Consider the following 24,754-nt stretch of genomic DNA (forward strand, 5'->3'; position numbering starts at 1 on the left):
CTATCACCAGAATGTGTTCCTTGTGCGTGGACACCAGAGCACAAGTTCAGTAAGTTTTAGGCCTCTAACTCACTCTGTTCTTTATTTTAACAGTAGGGAATGAAGTTCTGTCAGATCCTGTTTTAAAGACTATTTCCTCGTGGCTTTTTTTTGTTTTGTTTTGTTTTTTTAATGATGCAGGGCACTTGGATGTGTTGAGTTGGTGGGCACCATTATGAATATAAACATGCATGCTGCATGGGATTTACTTTTTTTTTTTTTTTTTTGAAAAAGGATATTTTTGCAGGGTCTAAACTGGCTGACAGTGTTGTAGGAAAAAAAGGGAAAAGGTTAATGTTTGTGACCTGAAGAAGAGCTCTGTGCATCTTAAAAGCATGTCTCTTTCACCAACAGACGCTGGTCCAACAGAAGATATTACCTCACCCACCTTGTCTCTCTAATATTTGCGTTAGGTATGGAATATCCCAAATACATACAAGAAGGCTTCATCAGTACATTTTTAATTTAACGTACTCTACTTTTTTTTAAACCTATATTAATTACAGCCTCACAATCCCACCCCACATCCCACAAACAATACCAAGTTCTTGTTCTGTGAGATGCACTCATGGACCAGGACCCCTTTGTGCTAGATGCTGAACTAACAAGTTTTCTGCCTACAGCATCCTAATCATCACTGATCAAAAATTAATTATTAACAAAAACAGCCATTCCCCCTCCACGCACACTACTCATATTTAATACTCTTAAATGCAAAAAAAGATAGAAGAAATATTGAATTATGTGGAAGAGCCTGCCACTTTAATACTATCTTCCACAGATAGAAAACTCTAGTGCTCCTATTACTTTTCTAGTGGACAGCACAATATGGAAAAGCCTGCAAAGCTTCAATTTAAAAAAAAAAAAGATTAAAGAGGCAGTAGTGCAAAAAAGGGGTATCTGCTTTCCCACTCCTATTTAAGAAAAAAAGAAAATGAGCACTCTTACAGGACCTTGTATACAAGGTTTAGCCTAGAGCAAATTTTCATAGCTAATACAAACCCTTAAAAATAAAGGTTTATAATGGAAATGCTGACAGACCCTCAACCACAGCAGCATGAATGGCCATAATTAAAGCACAGCTTTGGGCTACACCCCACTCTGCAAATGAAAGATTGTCAGTTTTACAGTTTTACAAGTAAAAGTAATTGGGAAACCAGAAATGTGATTCCAGAAATGCAATGAGGTAAGTTGAAGGGGATTTGCTAAAACTATTTGACATTCTAAGCTTTAAATAGTGAGGCATTTGCTTAACATAACCAAGTCACTATTTTCATAATGCTACTTAATCAGCAATAAAGAATGCTCCTGTGAGCCATCATCTTGGGTTAGCAGAAAGTGGCATATGAAGTTATTATTTCCTAACAGCCCAGAGGGAGCCGCTTCTCTCTTTAATCAGTGATCTCACTTCCTTCCTACCTGTAAATTCTCTGTCATACAGTTATAAAACTATGACACAGTACAGTGTACAGAAAAATTACATTTATGCAAGGTCTGCTATCTTATTCCCACCTGGATTTTAAAACAGGAGCGATTGCTACAGTGAGTCATTTCATTCTTTTCAAAGTCAGAGATGCAGCTAAGAATGAGTATCATCAATCTGGTTAACCTCTGCTTGGCATACAGAGATACAAAGAAATATAGTGGTAGAGTATTCAGACTGGACTAAGTAATTACCATTTAGTTTTTAATGTTATTTTCCTTCCATGAATGGAAGGATGCTAATCTACCTTATTTATTTTTAGGGCACCTATTAGTATAGGAGAGAAGCTCCATCAATATTTTACATTTCTCTTGCACCTTCCACCTGAGGATATCAAAATGATTTACAAACATTAACGAAGCAACATCCCTGTGAAGTAGCTAAGTAGGTATTATCAACCTCATTTTATATATGGAGAAACTGAAGCACAGCGGGACTGGGGGCAAGACACTGATACCCTTTCTTATGTTGTGAAGTACCTTATTCCTCAAGTACTCCAATGATTTCCATGAGATTGCCTGAAGAATGACCATTCCACATCTTAAGCAGGGAGGCAGTTGTCCGGATTGCCAGGGGAAAGGGTATACCTCTTTAAGAAGCAGAGGACGCAACTCCCCAAGTGACCTGACTAGAAGGGCGGAGAGAGTAGGTAGGGGGGTAAGCCGTGTAGGAAAAGCCTCTCTCATATCCAGAGCAACTGGAGCGGCACCCATCCTCACAGCCTTGGAAATGGCCTGGTGAAAGACCAGGTTTGGTCAGGATCCGCTGGTGGCACTGCACTAGCCACTCCTTTCTCAGCAACTGGGAAGGATTTTCTCCATTGCCAGATTGGCCAAGGCAAAGCGGGAGTAAGAGGTTCATCTTCCTCACAGAGGGTAGTTTTCTCTTTTCGTTAATATACACAATATTTTTGAAGTCTCTAATGTATTCCAATATATAAGCTCAGTTGAACAGAAATGAGAAAACCTTTCTAATAAATCAACTGCACTTTATCTTTTTTCAAAGGCTGCCTGAAAGGCAGTTGACTTTGGATTTATAAGCTATTGACAGCTGCAGGCAAACTATCTAGACAGTAACAAAGTACCCCAGCTAAACAGAGATCTTACATGCAGGTCAATTTTTTCTCACTATTCATAATGTGCATTTCTCACTGCCCCTCCTCCACAAATCTCAACCTCAAAGGTCTCATGTAGTGGCAGATCAATAACTGTCTTATTACGGCTTGCAGTGGAATTATGGGGGAAATGTTTTTTCAGACCTCCTAAAGCAGTTTTGGCTTTAAACTGCAGGACTACCTCCAAAGTGAATTAGTAGACAGAAATGTTTATTGCAGGAAGGGCAATTTCAATGCTGGAAACGACACCAATAAATCAAAGCAAAATTGATTATTTAGTGATAAAATAGGATTTCCTTCTTTCCATCACACACTTCTTGACTCCATTTTATGTGTTTTATTCCTAACTAGGCACTTATCTGGTGAATTGTTGCATGAATGCATAGGTGAAAAAACATGACCAGAAAATTAGAGCACAGTGTGCAATATATAATTAAATATTACTAATTGAATAGAGATTATAATTTTAAAAAGGGCCAAAACCCAGAGAACTTCGGTTTTACTCACAATGCTGTCCAAGAAAATGGAAAATAAATAATTTGGCCTACAGTGGCATCAAGTCAGAGCAAAGAGAAATATCTGGGATCTCAAACCTCAGGACTGAAACAGCAGAGAAAGATTTTCTAAACAGAGATTTGTGGATTGAAATTCAGAATTTAATATGTAATTCACAATCTTGAAGAGCCACCTCTTCAGTTTTTTTCTGTTTTACAGAGAAGTTAATACATTATAGACTCACAGACTTTTAAGGCCAGCAGGGACCATCATGATCATCTAGTTTGACCTTCTGTACATTGCAGGCACAGAACCTCGCACATCCAGTTTTGTAATAGACCCATAACCTCTGGCTCAGTTACTGAGGTCCTCAAATCATGATTTAAAACCTTCAAGTTCCAGAGAATCCACCATTAACACTAATTTAAACCATCAAGTGACCCATGCCCCATGCTGTAAAGGAAGGCAAAAACTGCCCAGGGGTCTCTGCCAATCTGACTCGGGGGAAAATTCCTTTCCAAGCCCAAATATGGTGATCAATTAGACCCTGAGCATGTGGGCAAGACCCATCATCCAAATACGTGGCAAAGAATTTTCTGTATTAAGTCAGGAGCCCTCCCTAACTAGTGTCCCATCACCAGCCATTTGAGATATTTGCTGTTAGCAGTTGCAGATCAGCTACATGCCACTGTAGTAGACTCATCATACCATCCCCTCCATAAACTTACCTAGCGCAGTCTTGAAACCAGTTAGGTTTTGTGCTCCCACTGCTCCCCTTGGAAGGCTGTTCCAGAATTTCACTCCTCTGATAGTTAGAAACCTTCATCTGAATTTCAAGCCTAAATTTGTTGATGGCCCATTTATATCTATTTGTTCTTGTGTTGACGTTGGTGCTTAACTTAAATAATTCCTCTTCCTCCCTGGAATTTATCCCTCTGATGTATTTATAGAGAGCAAGCCTCTTTTGGTCACGTTTTCCACCTCCCCTCTACCAGGTCAGGATTGTTCTCCACAGCTGGGGAGATTCTGGTTTTGTGGTTTTGTCCGTTTTGCTGTTTGATGGCTTTGGAAAGCTCCCAGTGCTCCCAGGAGGAATGGATTAGTAGGGATAACTGCAGGTTAGTCTAAAGAAGCCAAGCTCTTTTAATTTCCTCTCATAAAGTAGGTTTTCCATTCCTTGGATCATCCTAGTAGCCCTTCTCAGCACCTGTAACATCTTTCTTAAACATGGGAGACCAGAATTGCACAAAGTATTTCAGATGAGGTCTCACCAGAGTCTTGTATAATGGTACCAACATTTCCCAGTCTCTACTGAAAATACCTCTCCTGATGCATCCTAGGACTGCATTAGCCTTTTTCATAGTCGCATAGGGAATTAGTTAGGGCCAAGGAACTCAAGGATCTGAATGTGGAGGATGCTTGGAATTACTTTAAGTCAAAGTTGCAGAAACTATCTGAAGGTTGCATCCCAAGCCAGGGGGAAAAAATTGTAGGGAAGGGTTGCAGACCAACTTGCATGAGCAAGCATCTCAACCAGGTGATTGAGAGAAAGCAGAAGGCCTACAAGGAATGGAAGATGGGGTAGATCAGCAAGGAAAGCTACCTCTTGGAGGTGAGAAGGTATAAGGTTTAAGTGGCAACTGCCAAAAGTCAAGCAGAGTTGGACCGTGCAAAGGAAATTTCTATAGTGAAAGGTTCTATAGTCAGATAAAAAGAAAACGAGGAAAGAAGAAGTGGGACCACTAACCACTGAGGATAGGGTAGAGTTTAAAGAAAATCTGGGCATGGCCTAACTCCTGAACAAATACTTTGCCTCCATTTTTAATCAGGCTAATGAAGAGCTTAGTGGTAGTGGCAGGGTGGCTAATGAGAATGACGATATGAAGATAAAAATGACCACATCTGAGGTGAAAGTCAAACTCAGACAGCTTAATGGATCTAAATTGGGGGTCTAAATAATCTCCATCCATTTAAGAATATTAAAGGAACCGGCACATTAAATTGCACGCTCAATAGCAAGGATTTTTAATGAATCTGTAAACTCGGAGGTTGTACTCTATAACTGGAGAATTGCTAATATAGTTCCTATTTTTAAGGAAAGAGAAAAAAAAGATCCAGGAAACTACAGGCATGTTAGTTTGACGTCAACTGTATGCAAGGTCTTGGAATAAATTTTGAAAGAGAAAGTAGTTAAGGACATAGAGGTGAGCAGTAATTAAGATAAAATACAGCATGGTTTTACAACAGGTAGATCGTGCCAGACAGCTTGATCTTCTTTGAGAAGTCAACTGAATTATTTTTTTTTTTTTTAGAGAAAGGAAACTCAGCAGGTCTAATCTACCTGGATTTCAGTAAGGCATTTGATACGGTTCCACATGGGAAATTATTACTTAAATTGAAGAAGATGGGATTACTATGAGAATTGAAAGGTAGATTAGGAACCGGTTAAATGGGAGACTACAATAGGTCATACTGAGAGGTGAACTGTCAGGCTGGAGGGAGGTTACTAATGGAGTTCCTCAGGAATTGATCTTGGGACGAATCTTATTTAACGTTTTTATTACCAACATTGGCATAAAAAGTTGGGAGTATGCTAATAAAATTTGTGATGACACAAAGTTTAGTCATATTGCCAATATAGAGGAAGACCAGAATATCATACAAGATATCACTGCTCAGTGAGGAGGGGGAAACAGTAACAGGAGACTTGGAAATGGCAGAGATGCTTAATGACTTCTTTGTTTCGGTCTTCACTGAGAAGTCTGAAGGAATGTCTAATATAGTGAATGCTTTACAGGAAGAGGGTAGGTTTAGAAGATAAAATAAAAAAAGAGCAAGTAAAAAATCACTTAGAAAAGTTAGATGCCTGCAAGTCACCAGGGCCTGATGAAATGCATCCTAGAATACTCAAGGAGTTAATAGAGGAGGTATCTGAGCCTCTAGCTATTATCTTTGGGAAATCATGGGAGACGGGGGAGATTCCAGAAGACTGGAAAGGGGAAAATATAGTGCCCATCTATAAAAAGGGAAATAAAAACAACCCAGGAAACTACAGACCAGTTAGTTTAACTTCTGTGCCAGGGAAGATAATGGAGCAGATAATTAAAGAAATCATCTGCAAACACTTGGAAGGTGGTAAGGTGATAGGGAATAGCCAGCATGGATTTGTAAAGAACAAATCGTGTCAAACTAATCTGATAGCATTCTTTGATAGGATAACGAGTCTTGTGGATAAGGGAGAAGCGGTGGATGTGGTATACCTAGACTTTAGTAAGGCATTTGATACGGTCTCACATGATATTCTTATAGATAAACTAGGAAAGTACAATTTAGATGGGGCTACTATAAGCATAACTGGCTGGATAACCGTACTCAGAGAGTAGTTATTAATGGCTCCCAATCCTGCTGGAAAGGTATAACAAGTGGGGTTCCGCAGGGGTCTGTTTTGGGACCGGCTCTGTCCAATATCTTCATCAACGATTTAGATGTTGGCATAGAAAGTACGCTTATTAAGTTTGCGGACAATACCAAACTCGGAGGGATTGCAACTGCTTTGGAGGACAGGGTCAAAATTCAAAATGATCTGGACAAATTGGAGAAATGGTCTGAGGTAAACAGGATGAAGTTCAATAAAGATAAATGCAAAGTGCTCCACTTAGGAAGGAACAATCAGTTTCACACATACAGAATGGGAGGAGACTGTCTAGGAAGGAGTATGGCAGAAAGAGATCTAGGGGTCATAGTGGACCACAAGCTTAATATGAGTCAACAGTGTGATACTGTTGCAAAAAAAGCAAACATGATTCTGGGATGTATTAACAGGTGTGTTGTAAACAAGACACGAGAAGTCATTCTTCCACTTTACTCTGCGCTGGTTAGGCCTCAACTGGAGTATTGTGTCCAGTTCTGGGCACCGCATTTCAAGAAAGATGTGGAGAAACTGGAGAGGGTCCAGAGAAGAGCAACGAGAATGATTAAAGGTCTTGAGAACATGACCTATGAAAGAAGGCTGAAGGAATTGGGTTTGTTTAGTTTGGAAAAGAGAAGACTGAGAGGGGACATGATAGCAGTTTTCAGGTATCTAAAAGGGTGTCATCAGGAGGAGGGAGAAAACTTGTTCACCTTAGCCTCCAATGATAGAACAAGAAGCAATGGGCTTAAACTGCAGCAAGGGAGATTTAGGTTGGACATTAGGAAAAAGTTCCTAACTGTCAGAATAGTTAAACACTGGAATAGATTGCCTAGGGTAGTTGTGGAATCTCCATCTCTGGAGATATTTAAGAGTAGGTTAGATAAATGTCTATTAGGGATGGTCTAGACAGTATTTGGTCCTGCCATGAGGGCAGGGGACTGGACTCAATGACCTCTAGAGGTCCCTTCCAGTCCGAGAGTCTATGAGTCTATAAGATGATCTGGATGATCTTGTAAACTGGAGTAATAGGAAAGGTATGAAATTTAATATTGCAAAATGCAAGGTCATGCATTTAGGGTCTAACAACAGAATTTTTTGCTATAAGCTGGGAACATACGAGTTGGAAGTGACAAAGGAAGTGAAAGGCTTGGGTGTATTTGTTGATAACAGGATGACTGTGAGCCACCAATGTGATGCGGCTATGAAAAAGGCTAATGCAGTCCTAGGATGCATCAGGAGAGGTATTTTCAGTAGAGACTGGGAAATGTTGGTACCATTATACAAGACTCTGGTGAGACCTCATCTGGAATACTTTGTGCAATTCTGGTCTCCCATGTTTAAGAAAGATGTTACAGGTGCTGAGAAGGGCTACTAGGATGATCCAAGGAATGGAAAACCTTCTTTATGAGAGGAAATTCAAAGAGCTTGGCTTCTTTAGACTAACCTGCAGTTATCCCTACTAATCCATTCCTCCTGGGAGCACTGGGAGCTTTCCAAAGCCATCAAACAGCAAAACGGACAAAACCACAAAACCAGAATCTCCCCAGCTGTGGAGAACAATCCTGACCTGGTAGAGGGGAGGTGGAAAACGTGACCAAAAGAGGCTTGCTCTCTATAAATACATCAGAGGGATAAATTCCAGGGAGGAAGAGGAATTATTTAAGTTAAGCACCAACGTCAACACAAGAACAAATAGATATAAATGGGCCATCAACAAATTTAGGCTTGAAATTCAGATGAAGGTTTCTAACTATCAGAGGAGTGAAATTCTGGAACAGCCTTCCAAGGGGAGCAGTGGGAGCACAAAATCTAACTGGTTTCAAGACTGTGCTAGGTAACTAATTCCCTTAATTTTTTTAAGTTAGTTCTTTAGAAATCAAGAACCCTAGTTGCAGATCTATTTTTTATTATTCTTTCATTTAGTTTAAACTGAATTAGCTTATGATCACTCGAACCAAGGTTGTTCCCTACAACCAGTTGTTCTATGAGGTCCTCAATACTCACCAACACCACATCTAAAATGGCTTCACCTCTTATCGGTTCACCAACCACAATTTAGTGACAAACACAAAGCAAGATACCAGTCTGTGTTCATGATTTATCTGAATAACTTACCTGAGCCTGGACAGAACAACCTGCAGGAAGTTTAGAACCATGTTGAGTTCAGTTCCTCGACAAGCCGGCAGCAGCATACTAAATCCATCGTTCAACAACTTTTCCTGGGAAAGGTTCAAGTAGCAGCTGGTCTCAAACACTTCTTGAACACCATCAATATAAGTGGAGAGTGGTGTCCAGAGATTTTGTTTGTGCGTGTGGTCATTCTTAGTTACCAAAAACTCCTTTGCCTTTTCACAGAAAGCATGTGAAAGTTTCTCAGCTAGAACGCTGATGTCCATGTTCTTCTCAATATACATCAAAAGGAAGGCAAAGTAGCCTCTCCAAATGAGAGCTCTCTGAGATGTGCTGATGGAGGTTGGGCTAAGAAAATCCAGGAGATCCAACACCCGACTTGCAATGTCCTCTGTCTCTGCAACAGCCGCTAACACAAGGAAAAGATTAAAGAAGTTCTGCAGCCCCACCTCTGTCAATTCTCGCATTCTTTTCTGATGGAACTTGGAATAAATTCTACATATTAAAAAAAAAATACAAAAATGTTTAAAGTATGTTAAAGCATATTTCTTTCCATCTCCTTGAAGAGCTGTTTTAGTCCCATTTTACACCTTTACTCTAGCTCCACACACTTACTTTAAGCAATTCTTCTCTATTTTTAAATTTTTCTTCTCTCCCCCATCCTTTTAATCTTTTTTAACCTGAAACAAGTGTGATGGGGCAAGGCCAGATGGCTACAGTAAAGTAGTGAGGAACAGGTATGTTAGCCCCAGACTAAACAAATCCCTAGTACCATGGTAAACAAATGGCAGTTGCTCCAGGTTAATCAAGACACCTGGGGCCAATTAAGATCTTTCTAGAAGGCAGTGGAGATAGCTATATTGATTGGGACACCTGAAGCCAATCAAGGGCTGTCTGGAACTAGTTAAAAGCCTCCCAGTTAGTCAGTGAGATTTGCATGTGAGGAACTGGGAGCAAGAGGCACAAGGACCTGAGAGTGAACTACAGGAGGATTGAGGAATACAAACATTATCAGACACCAGGAGGATGATCCTGTGGTGAGGATAAAGAAGGTGTTTGGAGGAGGCCATGGAGAAGTAGCCAGGGAGTTGTAGCTGCCATGCAGCTGTTACAGGAGGCACCCATACAGGAGCCCTGGGCTGGAACCTGGAGTAGAGGGCGGGCCCAGGTTCCCCCCAAACCTGCTAACTACTGATCAGACACAGGAGGAGCTGACCTAGACTGTGGGTTCCACCAGAGGGGAAGATCACTGAGATGAGCAAATCCGCCAATAAGCGCAGGACCCACCAAGGTAGAGGAAGAACTTTGTCACACAAGCTAATTCCTTCTCTTCTTTTTCCCAATCCAGGGTGCATGCCAAGGAATTTCCAACCCATGGTGAAACCTAACCTTTCTCCCCATGTCAACTACTGTTGATGCAAGCGCCTCACCTCTAGCTGAAAGATTAGGAGATTAGCCAGCACTACTGGAACAAAGCTTTGGCTCAGATGGTTTCCTTCCTACCTTTCCCCCTTTCAGAACTGAACACATCACCATCAACTTAAGCTGGTACAGAACGAGCAACCTGCATATTAAGTGGGGCCTCTCAGGTTGCAGCATGTGTTACTAGTGCTCCAGGTTCTGCACTGGATACACTCACTGGTTTCCAGATGGAGTTTAAGATGTCTGTTTTGACTTATAAATCCCACAATGGCTTGAGAACACTGTACATGAGAAAATACCTCTTCTCCTATGCTATACTGCCACAGCTGTGATAAGACCTTTGTGCTTCATCCCCCTTGTGATAAAAGGGGTGGGAGGAGGATTCGGGAGCTGTTGACACAGCATTCCCCACTGACCACCCTTATTCTTCAGAATGTTCACCCCTTCTCCCCAAAAGTCTGGAATCGCCCAAACACACTCATTTGTGTAAACTGCCACACCCTTCCTGTTTGAGAGGGCACTGACAGAGGGCGGAGGCACTTGAGAGTGCAATTTCCATTTAGTGGGAAAGTGTGATGGGGGGGCTTTAAGCTACATTGGTCACATAACTGGTCGTCAAGTGATGTGTGGCATGGTAGCAAGAAGAAATGCTGCTACTTTGCATATCCGGTATTTATGTATTCTTAATGTATGAAAAAACGCCCAAGCTTTCACATGGGTGCCCTTTAACGTGGAGACTGTTAGACTGAACTCTAAAGAAATTTTACCGTATTTTTAATATTTTTCTTAAGATATGAGGGAACAAAGGACTCAGCATGGTGTGTCCAAATTTTTACTGTGTGGGGTTAAAAAATATGGTATACTCTTCTGTCATAAACAGATGGTAAAGGGTAATGTCTCTTGTACCTGTAAAGGGTTAACTAGCTCAGTAAACCTGGAACACCTGACCAGAGGACCAATCAGGAGACAAGATACTTTCAAATCTCGGTGGAGGGAAGCCTTTGTTTGTTTGGTTGGTTTTTTTGGGGGGGGGGTTGCTTTGTTCTCTCTGGGGGCTAGGAGAGGCCAGACATGCATCCACGTTCCTTCAATCTTTCTGAAAAAGACTCTTCTGCTAAATTTAGTAAGTACTAGTTAGAAAGGCAGTTTAGTCTTTTGATTATTTTCTTTATTGCAAATGTGTATTTTGCTAGAAGGATTGTACTTCTGTTTGCTGCAACTTGTATTGTGCTGGGGGGAAGGATTCTGTCTATTCTCTATAAGCTGAAAGACCCTGTAACATTTTTTCATCTTGATTTTACAGAGACAATTTTTACTTTTTTTCCTTTCTTTTATTAAAAGCTTTTCTTTTTAAGAACCTGATTGATTTTTTTTTTTATTTCTTGTGTAAGACCCAAGGGGAGGGGGTCTGCACTCACCAGGGAATTGGTGGGAGAAAGGAGAGAAGGTGAATTTCCTCTCTGTTTTAAGATTCAAGGAGCTGAATCACAGGGATCTCCCAGTGTTACCCAGGGAGGGGAGAATCTGGGAGGAAGAAAGGAGGGGGAAATGGTTTATTTCCCTTTTTGCGAGACCCAAGGGGTTTTGGGTCTTGGGGTCCCCAGGGAAGAGTTTGGGGGCCAGAAAGTGCCCCAAAACACTATATTTTTGGGTGGTGGCAGCTCTATCATTTCTAAGCTAGTAATTAAGCTTAGAGGGGTTCATGCAGGTATCCCATCTTTTGGACGCTAAGGTTCAGAGTGGGGATACTACCTTGACATCTTCACCCTCCATTTATGACCAGTTCTACACATAATAGTTAACTCCCATAAACACTAATTTCCTCCTATCCTTTTACCTGGAAAAATAGTTAGAAATGGTGTTTAGGTTTTAAAATCTAGCTACCAAAAATTATAGCAAATCCCATTAATGTTGTTTAGTAGTAAATTACTACTGACAAGCATTTATGCTTTTCATGCACCAATTAATGCTTAGTTAGCTGCCGAAAACAGAGTTCATCTCAAAATCATAGCTGTTAAAATTTTGTTACTTGTATAATTGACTTATTCAAGGTAGAAATGATGAATGCTGGTTGAGCACACTTGCACACGATGTTGATTATCTATTATTATTCCCCCTCTTAAATTAAGGAATTAAAAATCAAGTTAAAATAAGAGAAATATTAAGTATAATTTCTTTTCAATAAAACAAACTGGCTAATTAAAATAGCTAAATAAAACAAGACACTGATTCAGCAAACTTGGTCATGGGAGCATTTTTTAAAACCTCTAAACTTTTTTTGAATATAACAAGAGAAAACAGAAATGTGATATGTATAACTTTGTATTGTGATAAACAAGGTAACTTTCCTTTCTGGTAATAAATGTACTGTATTCCAATAAAATCTTAATAAAGATATTGCAAAAATACCCAGAACTTAATCTAATAGTTTGCTACATCCAAGAACAATACTGATCGATTTAGTTGTGGTCCAAAGTGAAAATCTACATGTTTACAGATTAAACCATTGTAAATGCAAGTCATTTGAAAATGTATAGCACATTCACTGATCAGCAGAAGTTGTTCTTAAAATACAAGATTTGCAAGTTCATCACACACGCATACTAAATTAGAAAAACTAATTTTCAGTTAACTATTTTTCATATGTCTTTGTACACAGCCTAATTATTCCTTTATAGTTCTGGCCCTATTTCAAAACTCACAAAGTAAGAAAACTAAAACCTCACAAAAAAAGGAAACTTCAAATGTGGAAAAGTTGAAATGGCTATGAAGAAAGGAAAGAAAGAACTACTGGAACTACTGGTATATGGCACCTGCCAAGTTAAAAGATTACCATACCTTCCTTTAATTTGTTTCCAGGGATGGGTTACATTGCTGTCCATTGCTTCTTTCATCATTTGTGCCAAAATACAGAGAAAAATTAGGTAACTGTTGCTGGACTTATACAGGTCAGGGCTCTGCTGGTCAGAACAGCAGCTTTTCACCAATTCGAGCATAGACAAAGGAGTTTTACTAACACTTGCTAGACCCTTCAGACCAAGCCACGGAATGGTGAAGGAACTATTCTGGAAGAAAAATAAAGTAAAGGCAGGAAATAACGTTAAGTGCTAAATAACTATGTAAATTCCTTCATATAAACAACAAAAGGCCATCTTCATATCACTACTGCCACCCAGAACAAAACGCACTGTCACTGTGTACAGAACTGCTTTAGGAAATTTCACTTTTCTCAGCCCTGAGCACAAACGATAATGGAGTTTAACGCATCCCCAAAGTTCCCCCATGACATGAGCAATATCTAGAAATTGAGATTTTCAGAAAGAATATTTTTTGTTACATGGTAGCAATTTATGGGGCATTTCAACCCATGTTGAGCTAAAACAGATTAGAACTTTTTTTCACGAATGTGACTGTTATTTCAAGTGGTTCAGAGCATAAAGTAATTTCTCAAATAGAGGGGTGCACACTTGTAACTCTCGTTTTTCACATATGCATCTACTAACCAGATTCTTGCAGTAATACTCCCAGAGTATGGTGACAGTAGGTAGATTCAAGTCCCAGAAGCTACACAGAGTCAAACAGCACTGAAGATGCATTCGTATCTGTTCCTCTAACACAGCAGCCTTATAAGAAAGAAAAAAAAATTGTTAAAAAAAAAAATCATCTAGATTACAAATAACTTCAAGACTTCCAGACTGCTGACAACTTCTTGTATAAATATTATTTCTAGTTATATACTATTATGAGCAGTGAGCTAGAAAATGTCTGACAAATACAGCAACAAAGAGTCCTGTGGCACCTTATAGACTAACAGATGTATTGGTGCATGAGCTTTCGTGGGTGAATTCCCATTTCGTCAGAAGCATGTGGTGGAAATTTCCAGAGCCAGGTATAAATATGCAGGCCAGAATCAGTCTGGAGATAAAGAGGTCAGTTCAATCGGGGAGAAGTATAAGAATATACTACAGCTGAGGACTTCCCAATTTTTGTTTTTTCATTTAATATAATTTTACACATCGATAATCTCCGTAAAAGAAGACCCTGAGAATAAATCTAATCTGAAAACTAAGATTCTTCAACCATAACAATTTCACTCTCCTTTAGACAGAGGAGACATTGGAAAGTGGATATCTTGCATATAATGTCAAGAATTACAACAGGCCAAGGTATTAGTTTCTCTAGACATCAATCAAGTTGCAGGACTTGTTATACCAAGGACTTTAGGAAGAAAATAAATAGTGTCCATTCTTAGAGTCATAATTTTGCCCACAGGATTATATCTGGGACCTAGCTTTAAAATTCAACAAAAAACAACATTGTGCTCTTCTTTGATTTCAGACCTTCATTATCCCAGTGTCTAATATTACATTAGAACAGCTTTCTACTACAGGATATACATTGTAGATTTTATCTCAAATATAACATGAAACCGTCCTCTAGACTTTATATATCACTGGGTATCATGCACTCTCCATTTAGGATTACTTTTTTTGTTTAATATGAACTCCTGTGCTGCTGGTTATAATCAGAACTTACGAGGGGTTCAAAACCAGATATAATCAAAATGATACTATCTAAACATCTCCCCCCATCTTTCATATGTAACTAGTCTTCTTAGCTTATAAACTCTTGATAGTAGGGAGCATGTCTTCTTTGGCATTAATACAGCACTAACTGCCTGGGGACCATCATGCTGAGATGAGCCCTGCAGGAATATAAATATTAAATAATATTAATGCCCAACCTCCCAGATATATGTACCACATGAATAGGATCTCATCACTGCTTATCTCTATACTGCCAACAGATGAATGGTTCAACTCTATTGAGTTCTTAAAGATTATTTTTTGCAGCTGCTATTGTAGTTCTCAGGAGTTCTCTGAAGGATGGGTATGTCATCATAACCATTGTGAAATATATGTACGGATAAAAATTTAAGAAGTTTTGTATCTATACTGAAAATTACATTCTTAAAGCCTTGGAGCTAAGGCAGGTTACCCACAGGTGACATGCCTTGGACGTGGTCCTTTCAGGCAGGGGGTAACAGATGGTCTATTCATTTGTTAGTTGTCTGCTTCACAATACAGGCCTATTTGCACACTGAGCCAGACGCCATTCAAAAGGTTATCTGTGCTACAAGAGAGAAATTTTACAGAAACAAAACAAAACAGCAAGGAGATGTCTTGTTTATGAATGAAGACAAGTAAAGACTTGTATATCTTTGGGGGGCAAAGGAACACACTGGGTCGTTTGCCTGTCTCATTAAAGGAGGATCATAGTTATAAAGTGCTGCAAGGACTTTAAGTGATCATCACACGACAAGACATGAGAATGCCTAGTTTATTAAGTCCAGGCTCTAGAATGCATGCTATGATTTTATTCCATATGTAATCATTTGTTCCAATACATCTACCTGCTATTACCTGAATCTCTATGCTTTGTTAAATATAGCGTACGTTTATAGGGAAACCAAGTACATCTAAGTGCTGCACGTTAAGTGGAGAGGCAATCTGAGGCAGAACTGGTGAACTAGGCTATACTGTTTCTTTGAAAGCAAATCCGTGAATATTGCAAGTGTCCAGTAGACCAGGGGCTGGACACAGAGACATGCAGAAGGCTTGAGGGTTGTGGTGTGCCAAGCACTAACCTGCAGGGGCTCGTGGAGCCTAGAGTGGAGTGGAGCCTTGTGTTGCCAGTGGCCGGCAGAGTTAGGAAGCTGACCCACGTAAGGAACAGACAGGCTTCCTCCTGCTAAGGGTGAAGTGCCTCACAACTCTTGATATACCCAGTCAGTGTTACCAACGAAGTGGAGTAATTTGAGGCCAGGCCTGAGCAGTTAATTCCAATTGCTTTATCTTACCATTTTCACAAACAACACTATCCACCCTTCAGTCATGTATTGGCTTTTACTACCACAGCACCTGTTCCTCCATTTGATTCTGCTCCCTTGATCTGCCAACCTGCTGCACTTCTCTCCTTCCCACACCTACATTATCTAGTCCTTGTGACAGTTATTTTAAATATACCAGAGGATAACTCAAAAGATAAACGCAAGGTGGCCATAGGAAGCCTGGGACAGCAACAGTGAAGACCTACATGTCACAGAGTCTGTTGATGAAAAAACCTATTTTATAGGTATTATTTTTATTGGGTTTTGTTTTTTTTTACTGATTCCACACACACACAATATTGAACAATCCCATAGAAGTATTTTCTACACAAAGCTAGCAGCCATTTAATATTAAGTAATGAACCACTTAAACAGAAAATGATCCAGCTGTCGTCTTAGACCATTGTCGGTGACCTGAACATATCCCTAAACCATTCTGCAGCTTGGAAGATGGAGTTTTCCTTCTGATGGAAGAATCAGGATTTAGTGTTTTAGAACAATGATCCCCAAAGAGCCTCTTACGGTGTCATTATTAACCTTGTTTAAAAAAAAACAAAAAAACCCACGACTTATATCTGATGGTGGAACCCCAGCTATTTGGAATTCTAAACTTTCATTCAAAATTTGTTTAACTAGCACATAAGAAGTTTCTTCTACTTTACCTGCATTTTTCTTTAAAAATAAAATCCTACAAAACATTACGCATTCACAACAGAATAAGAACATTTTGTACAAGATGTCAATAAAACTAGCATTGTCTTCTTTGCCTTCAAAAATGCTGGTATAAAAAGACAGAGCAGAGGAAAATGGTTAATAAGATAACACCAAATGTTAAGCATCTAATTCCCATCACAAATTTCTCTAGTTTCTCTCACAGTCTTCTGAAATCCTTGATGCATCTATAATGTACATATTGTACTACACCCTTGATATGGATGCAGTTACGCACACTTTGAAATATTCAATAAACCATGAAAATAAGAGAGTTAGTTTAGTATTCTGCCAAATGACTTCTCTAAACAAAAACAGGTACATGAACATAACTTTCTCACAGCTGCTGCAGGATTACAGATTAAAACCACAGATACTAACATGAATTGAAATACAATTTACAATTTAAATTAAGGTTTGAGGATAAACTTCCTTTGTCGATGTGAAAGTCAATTTTTACAACATCTGACCCATTTTTATATAGACTACATTTACGTATTCAAGTGTTTAAACAAAATCCAGACAGTACATTCGCACCCTGCACACATGCCTTGGATAGATGTTAAAACAAAGGTAAACCTCTAATAGATTTTCACAGTAGGACACAATTAACAAAGAGTCCTCTTAGATAAGATTGGTCTTCATTCTGCAGCCATGTTATCATACTCTAGGACCTCTCTCCAACATTAAACTGTGCTAACAGTAACTGTTTTTAAATACAAACGTGGTTGTTGATACCCTGCCATCTCTAAGCAAAGTAGTTCATTGTTTTTTTCCCCTCCAAGAGTTGTTCAAGCAAAACTTTGCAGCACTGTCTGATTATAGTCTACAGCATAATATCTAGTGCCATTAAAATATATTTCTCTTTTTCTTTTCAGCGGTCAGGAGAACTACATTAGAGCTGTGCTAGCAACAACTGTATTTGTGAGAAACACTGCACCCCTTATTATGGCTTCAACCATAGTGTAGAGAAGGCCCAAATGAAAAACCACCTTCCTCTTTCAACCGTATCATATTTCGACATGTTTTTCTCTCAAGTGGGATCAAAAGGGAAATAATCAGCAGGTTTATTCTTATTGCTTAGTATGCAGGTAGTCTTACACACATAGAATTATTTTTGTAGCTGTTGTTGTTACAGAAATTACGGTTTGTACCACACAACTTGAGAAGACATATACAGAGCTGCAATGTAACATGTTTAAAAATTTGAAGAACAGCATATTTAAAAGCTCTTTAAAAGGAGGTCAGTTCTGACCTCTGGGCCATGAAGCAATGCATTAACAGCTCTGCAGAAAAAAAAAATGATAAAGTATGAAATGAATGCTCAGAAACTAGAACCTTATCAGGAAGAGTTGATTCAAGCCTGTAAGACAAATTGCTCAGCAAGGCAAGTCACCTTCCTGCTGTGATGAGGATATAGCTGAATTTTCAATGCAGTGACTATCTCTCCCAACTTGATAGCCTTACATTCAGTGTACAGTTTACATTTTCTAAGCATCCAGCTCTTATTCTGAATACATCTTGTCAAAGTAGCCACATGCACTTCCAGGATAATTATCTTTTCCCTTTATCTGACAATTTAACATCAAGCACAACCACTTTAAAGTAAGTGTAGTCGCTAACAAGAAGCCAACTGTACACTGTCTTAGTTCAGCTACATCAAGGATGTTCATACAATCAAAATAAAGAAACTAAATTCCAAAGACAAAACTTGTTGGTTGGATACTTTGCTTCATGTGCTTCTCAAAAATCACCCCAAACGCTATTCTTTATTCCTCCCTGTACTTACTTGAGCATCAGTGGACCTTTTCAGCAGTTCTTCCACAAAATGCCAATTGGATTCTACTTGTTTCTGGAAAGGAATGGTTGTCAATGTTAAATATCGTTTTTTCACAGTAGACATTATATAATATTGTAAAACACGAAAACAAGAGTATAAGAGATTTCCTAAAATTTTCCACTTCCTGAAAGCATTTTGAAATAGTTGTTTAAGAGTCCCTTTGCATTTATGTATTCAATTGATATTTCCCCCAACTTTAGGCTATTTTCACTCTCAAAAATAAAATTAAAAAAAATGTTTCTTTATTTCTGTCTTTATAGTGTAAGTGTTACTCTAACCTTGTCAGGAGATTAATGCTAATAAGTGTCAGTCAGTACCAACTTGGTCCAGAGTATAATCTGTTGTCTAGACAAAGTCTAGCTCAAAAGATTGTAGGGTAAATCAAGCAAGGATCATAATTCATCACCTTCATGTCTGACAAAAAATAACTATCCTCTCCTACTTCACATGACTATGGTTCAGTTCAGTGCCTATCCCAGCTAAGAGAGAATTTTAAACACTAACATGTAAAAAGATATACTGCTGTCTACTTTTCAACACTAGTGTCATTTGACAGTTTAGCAGATATCACACTTTTGCATGACAAAAAAACTGTTCAAAGGAACTGCTGATGGAGGTGCTGGTTCTTCACAAATTAATACTAGAGGTCAGAGGTGAACAAAGGATGGGCCTGCAGGAGAGGAGGACAAGGACGAATGAACACAGAACAGAAAGGAACAGCAAAGGGGAAACATACTCCCATTTTGAAAGGTAAAGACATGTCATTCTGTTAGGAAGAAGAGTAGGTAAAATGGGCATATATTAAGGCATGAGGACAGTAGGAATGAGGACAGTAAATTTGCTTAGGAATGAGGATAGTAAATTTGTTGCCTGAAGTAAGAGAGAAGCAATGGGCCTATTAGGATACATCTACACTGGAACAAAGGCTTTTTATAGAATATTAAATAAAAATATTAATAAATGTTTCCACTTCATATTTGGCTCTTATATTTTAGACTTTGGTATTATTTTGAACACCAAATAGAGAAAATTGGAAAAGTAAAATTTTGGTTTCATGAACCTCAGAGAGTAAGCTAGTTGAGAATTTTCCTGCAAAACAGATTTTCACCAGAAGATGCTGACTTGTCAACACTGAAATGTTTCACAGAAACAGTTTCAATGAACTTCCAAAAAAACACAGGCAGGGGTCCATTGCAAACCTGCCTGGTTTCCTGCCAGCTCACCTGCAGGTTGTTGCGGGGCGCAGGCTTCCAAGGTCCATGGCTCCAGGGCAGTGTTGCCTCAGAATCAAGGACCTCAGGACTTCCAGGGTCCACAACTCTTGGACACTCTACCATGCAAACTGCCCCAGGGCAGGAGATCTCAGGGCTTAAAGGCTCCCTGCTGCACAGACAGAGAAACTGGCAGCCCTGAGTATTCCAGTTCAAGCTGGGATTGGCTCCTGATTCCTCAGCAGGGAACCTGGAAGCCCTGATAAGCCTAGCTTAAGCCGGGGCTCTCGGGGCTCCTACTCTGGAACCTGGGAGCCCTGGCTCCCAACTGGGTGGATTGAATTAAATCACCAATTTTAACCATGATTTCAATCAGCAAGCAAGAAAACTTGGTTAACCGATCAATTTTAGTCATGGCTTGCATTTCTACTTTAGACTTATTTTTCTATAGAAAGGTTGATTCTCATTGGCTTGTACTTGTTCAAACATGTTGATCTGCAATTAAATATTAGCCTATAGCATAAATTTGGTCCTCCTTTTTGCTTACCAGGAAGATACAATGTAGTGTATCTATACATATTTATTTAAGCAATTATATAGCTTAATTTACATATACTCAGTTTCTTAATTTTTCATCGTGTTAGAAAATGGTCAATGATGCATTTCTTATTTACTATACTATTAATTTTTACTTGTGATTATTTGTCAAGCCCTATTTGGATGGAAATTTAAAGTTAAACAAATAGCATTTTTATTATTAAATAAAACTACCTTAAATGTGATGGATACACATGAAAAAAAAAAGTTTAAATACAAAACATGTTTTGATAAAACTAACATTTATTAAACAAAGTAAGAATTGTCCATAATTAATGAATTAAACTGATTCTTCCTGGTCATCAAGTCCATCAAGATTTTAGAACTAGCAGATCTCATTCTTTCATACTTCGTTTTTATTCATAAACTGGTACAGAAAAACAAGCTCTTACTTTTTCTACTCCCAACAGGTTTCTTAACTTCAAATGAACAAGTCATTGAATTGAACTAACTGAATAAACTGAAAGGAAGAAAATATTCCCTCAGCACTTGCAGCAGAGGCTACTGCTGTCAAAAGCTGGTTTAGCACTTTAATGCCTGGTTGCAGAGGCTTAGCAAGTAACTTGCATCATTCAGTGGTTTGACTTTCTTTAAAATTTAGCAGCAAATATGTACTGCTTAATATTATTTATATAATTTAAATTATTTTAATAGATTACAATATAACATAGCTTGCCAATTTATTCTAAATACGTTTTAAAAATATTTTAAACAAAAAAACCATTTTTTTTAATTATTGGTTTTTATCTACCCTACCTACCAAGCTCCAGGTTTCTGGCTCAATTTTCAGAACCATATGTTCTGATTATTGTTATGCAAAAAAACTGTTATTCCAAACCAGAATTAAATTTTGTTCAGAATTTCCCCAAAAGTGGAAATTCTAGCTTTCAGCCAGCTCTAGTAAACCCATCAAGATATCTATCCAGCCCAGATTCACAGACAGTATATCAGAAGCAGCACAGCTAGCGTCCCATAGCCAAAGTTCACACCATAAATATATAAGGCTTCTTAAAACCAGTGTCCAATAACAGTTGGGCAGGGGAGATTGGAAGACTTCTTACAGCCAAAATCAAACACAGGAAAATCACCAGGTCTCCTTTATACTACTTCCAGGAGAAATCTAGGGTGAAATCCAAGGCCTCCGTAGAAACTGATGCTAAAATTCTCACTGAATTCAATGTCCAAGTTTACACCCTTAGTCGCCCTGGTCTACATTACGCGTTTAAACTGAATTTAGCAGCGTTAAACCGATTTAACCCTGCACCCATCCACACAACGAGGCCCTTTATATCAATATAAAGGGCTCTTTAAACCGATTTCTGTACTCCTACCCGAGAGGAGCAGCGCTGAAATCGGTATTGCCATGTCGGATTAGGGTTAGTGTGGCCGCAAATCGACTGTATTGGCCTCCGGGCGGTATCCCACAGTGCACCATTGTGACCGTTCTGGAAAGCGATCTGAACTCGGATGCACTGGCCAGGTAGACAGGAAAAGCCCTGCAAACTTTTGAATTTCATTTCCTGTTTGCCCAGCGTGGAACTCTGATCAGTACGGGTGGCGATGCAGTCCCAAATCCAGAAAGAGCTTCAGCATGGACCGTATGGGAGATACTGGATCTGATCGCTGTATGGGGAGACAAATCTGTTCTATCACAGCTCCGTTACAAAAGATGAAATGAGAAAGCATTTGAAAAAATCTCCATGCTATGATAGACAGAAGCTACAGCACAATGCTGCGTGACAAGCGTAACAGAAAGCCAAAGAATCAAATGGACGCTCAGGGAGGGAGGGAGGGGGTACTGAGGACTCCAGCTACCCCACAGTCCCCGCAGTCTCCGAAAAGTATTTGCATTCTTGGCTGAGCTCCCAATGCCTGAAGGGTCAAAAACATTTTCCCAGGTGTTTCAGGGTATCTGTTGTCAATTTACACCCTTCCCCCCCCCCGAAAGAAAAGGGAAAAAAAAAATTCTCATCTTTTTTCAATGTCACCCTAAGTATACTGCACACTGCTGGTAGATGGGGTGCTGCAGCGCTGAACACCAGCATCCACTTTCCGGTGGCAGATGGTACAATATGACTGCTATCCATCGTCATCATCAGCCCGTGAGTGCTCCTGGCTGGCCTTAGGTGAGGTCAGCCGGAGGCACCTGGATAAAAATGGGAATGACTCCCGGTCATTCTCAGTAGATGGTACAGAATGGCTGGTAACCGTCTTCATCATAGCAACTGGAGGCTGAGCTCCATCAGCCCCTTCCCCCCTCCCCTTTCATGTCTAAAGAAAACATTCTGTCCTGCCTGGACTATCATAGCAGCTGGAGGCTTCCTCCCCCTCATTTTATCTCACTAAAAAGTCAGTGTTTCTTATTCCTGCATTCTTTATTACTTATCACACAAATGGGAGGACACTGCAACGGTAGCGCAGGTGGGTTGGGGGAGGAGGGAAGCAATGGGTGGAGTTGTTGCAGGGGCACCCCCTAGAATGGCATGCAGCACATCATTTCTGCGGGATCACTGGGGCTCTGACACGGAGCGGCTGTGCTATCTGGTTCTCTAGTACACTAGCCCCATATTCTAGGCAGGACTGACTCTATTTTTAGACAAAACATAAAGAAGGGAATGACCCGAGGAATCATTTCCATTTTTGTCCATGCGTCCCTGGCCGACCTCAGCGAGGCCAGCCAGGAGCACCCATGACAGTAGCAGACGGTACAGAACGACTGATAACTGTCATCTCATCGCTAATTTACAATGGCATAGCAGACAGTGCAATAGGGATGGTAACCATCTCTGCTACCTTGCAAAGGCAAATGAATGCTGCTGTGTAGCACTGCAGTACCGACTCTGTCAGCAGCATCCAGTACACATACAGTGATAGTGACAAAAGGCAAAACGGGCTCCATGGTTGCCATGCTATGGTGTCTGCCAGGGCAATCCAGGGAAAAAGGGTGCAAAATGATTGTCTGCCGTTGCTTTCACGGAGGAAGGATTGACGACATTTACCCAGAATCACCCGCGACACTGTTTTTGCATTGGGATCTCTACCCAGAATTCCAATGGGCGAGGGAGACTGCGGGAACTATGGTATAGCTACAGGATAGCTACCCACAGTGCAACGCTCCGGAAATTGACGCTAGCCTCAGTACATGGACGCACACCACCAAATTAATGTGCTTAGTGTGGCTGCATGCACTCAACTTTACACAATCTGTTTTACAAAACCAGTTTATGTAAATCGGAATAATCCTGTAGCATAGACATACCCTAAGTCAATCCAAACTCAGAGGGAGAATGACATCCAAAAACCCAACACATTCCCTCTTATGGTCTCAATTTTCTCTGCTCATTAAGAGAACTCATCTCATCTGAATTCAGCTAAATTCCCCCCCCCCACATTGCATTCCTCTGTTATCTTGGCAGTGAGGGGAGACAACTGTTTAAAACCCATCCCTGCCAGCCAATACGTAGTTTCTACACACCTCATTTCAAACCCAGTGGCTCCCAAGCCAAAAAGATTAGTCCTGAGACTGGCAGAGTCCAGTAACTATCAACCATACCCATCGTGTAAGCAGTCATCATGCAGCTTAAAGCCAAAACTTCAGCTGCAACCTTTGGAGTCCATCGGCAGCAGCTTTTCCAGGTGTAGACAAAAGCGCTCTCCTCTCCTAGCTTACCTGGCAGAGCTGTGCTAAGTTTCTCTGCTGGAAGTCACTCTTTTCATATCTTATACAGCAGTCACTTCAGACAATTCAAAGGCAAAAATCTCCAGCCCCAAGTAATTCTGACTATATTTCCATAGCCACAGCAGTATTAAAATTGACCCCTGCAATGTTCAAAAGTGACGATTTTTCTCTCCAAGACCTATTTGGTTTTTAAATGTATGAAAGTACTTTTCAGAATAATGTGGCGTGGTCTGTGTTTCGGTTAGAGAAAACACAAAAATAGGTGGACTGTGCACCCTTCCTCACTCTGAGAAATGAAGACTGGATAGTTCCCTATATGGGCAACAGAGGAACTGGACACAATTTTCCTGTTTAAATCTACAATAGGGATTGGCAACCTATGGCACATGTGCCAAAGATGACATATGAACCAATTTTTAATGGCATGCTGCTGCCTGCCGGGATCCCAGCTGCAGGCCCCGCTCAGCCCGCTGCCGAACCCAGGACTCTGGTAGGCAGCGGTGTGCCATTAAAAATCCTGCCCAGGCTGCTCTTCTCTGCCGCCGGCTCACCGTTTTCTCCTGCGGGGCCAGGGTGCAGAAGGCCTGGTCTACACTAAAAAAATTATATTGGTTTAACTCCGTTAGTCAGGTGTGTGAAGCACCCACACTCCTGAGCGGTGTTGTTAAACCAGCCTAAGTCCCCATGCAGACAGTGCTAGGTCGATGGAAGAATTTTTAAGGTAAAAAAGT

At 40.0% G+C, this 24,754-nt stretch overlaps 1 protein-coding gene across 2 annotated transcripts in view; it reads right to left on the reverse strand.

Moving 5' to 3' along the window:
- The window catches only part of MMS22L (MMS22 like, DNA repair protein), a 159,169-nt gene that overhangs the window by 86,706 nt on the left and 47,709 nt on the right, over positions 1 to 24,754 (reverse strand). For both annotated transcript variants that reach the window (XM_030555976.1, XM_030555977.1), the window contains exons 12-15: positions 18,486 to 18,548; positions 13,599 to 13,718; positions 12,934 to 13,160; positions 8,659 to 9,168 (exon numbers count right to left, since the gene is read on the reverse strand). In XM_030555976.1, the coding sequence (XP_030411836.1) occupies positions 8,659 to 9,168; positions 12,934 to 13,160; positions 13,599 to 13,718; positions 18,486 to 18,548 (920 nt within the window). The remainder of the gene's footprint in view (positions 1 to 8,658; positions 9,169 to 12,933; positions 13,161 to 13,598; positions 13,719 to 18,485; positions 18,549 to 24,754) is intronic.

The sequence above is a fragment of the Gopherus evgoodei genome, chromosome 3 (assembly GCF_007399415.2).
Source record: "Gopherus evgoodei ecotype Sinaloan lineage chromosome 3, rGopEvg1_v1.p, whole genome shotgun sequence".
Taxonomy (NCBI): domain Eukaryota; kingdom Metazoa; phylum Chordata; order Testudines; family Testudinidae; genus Gopherus; species Gopherus evgoodei.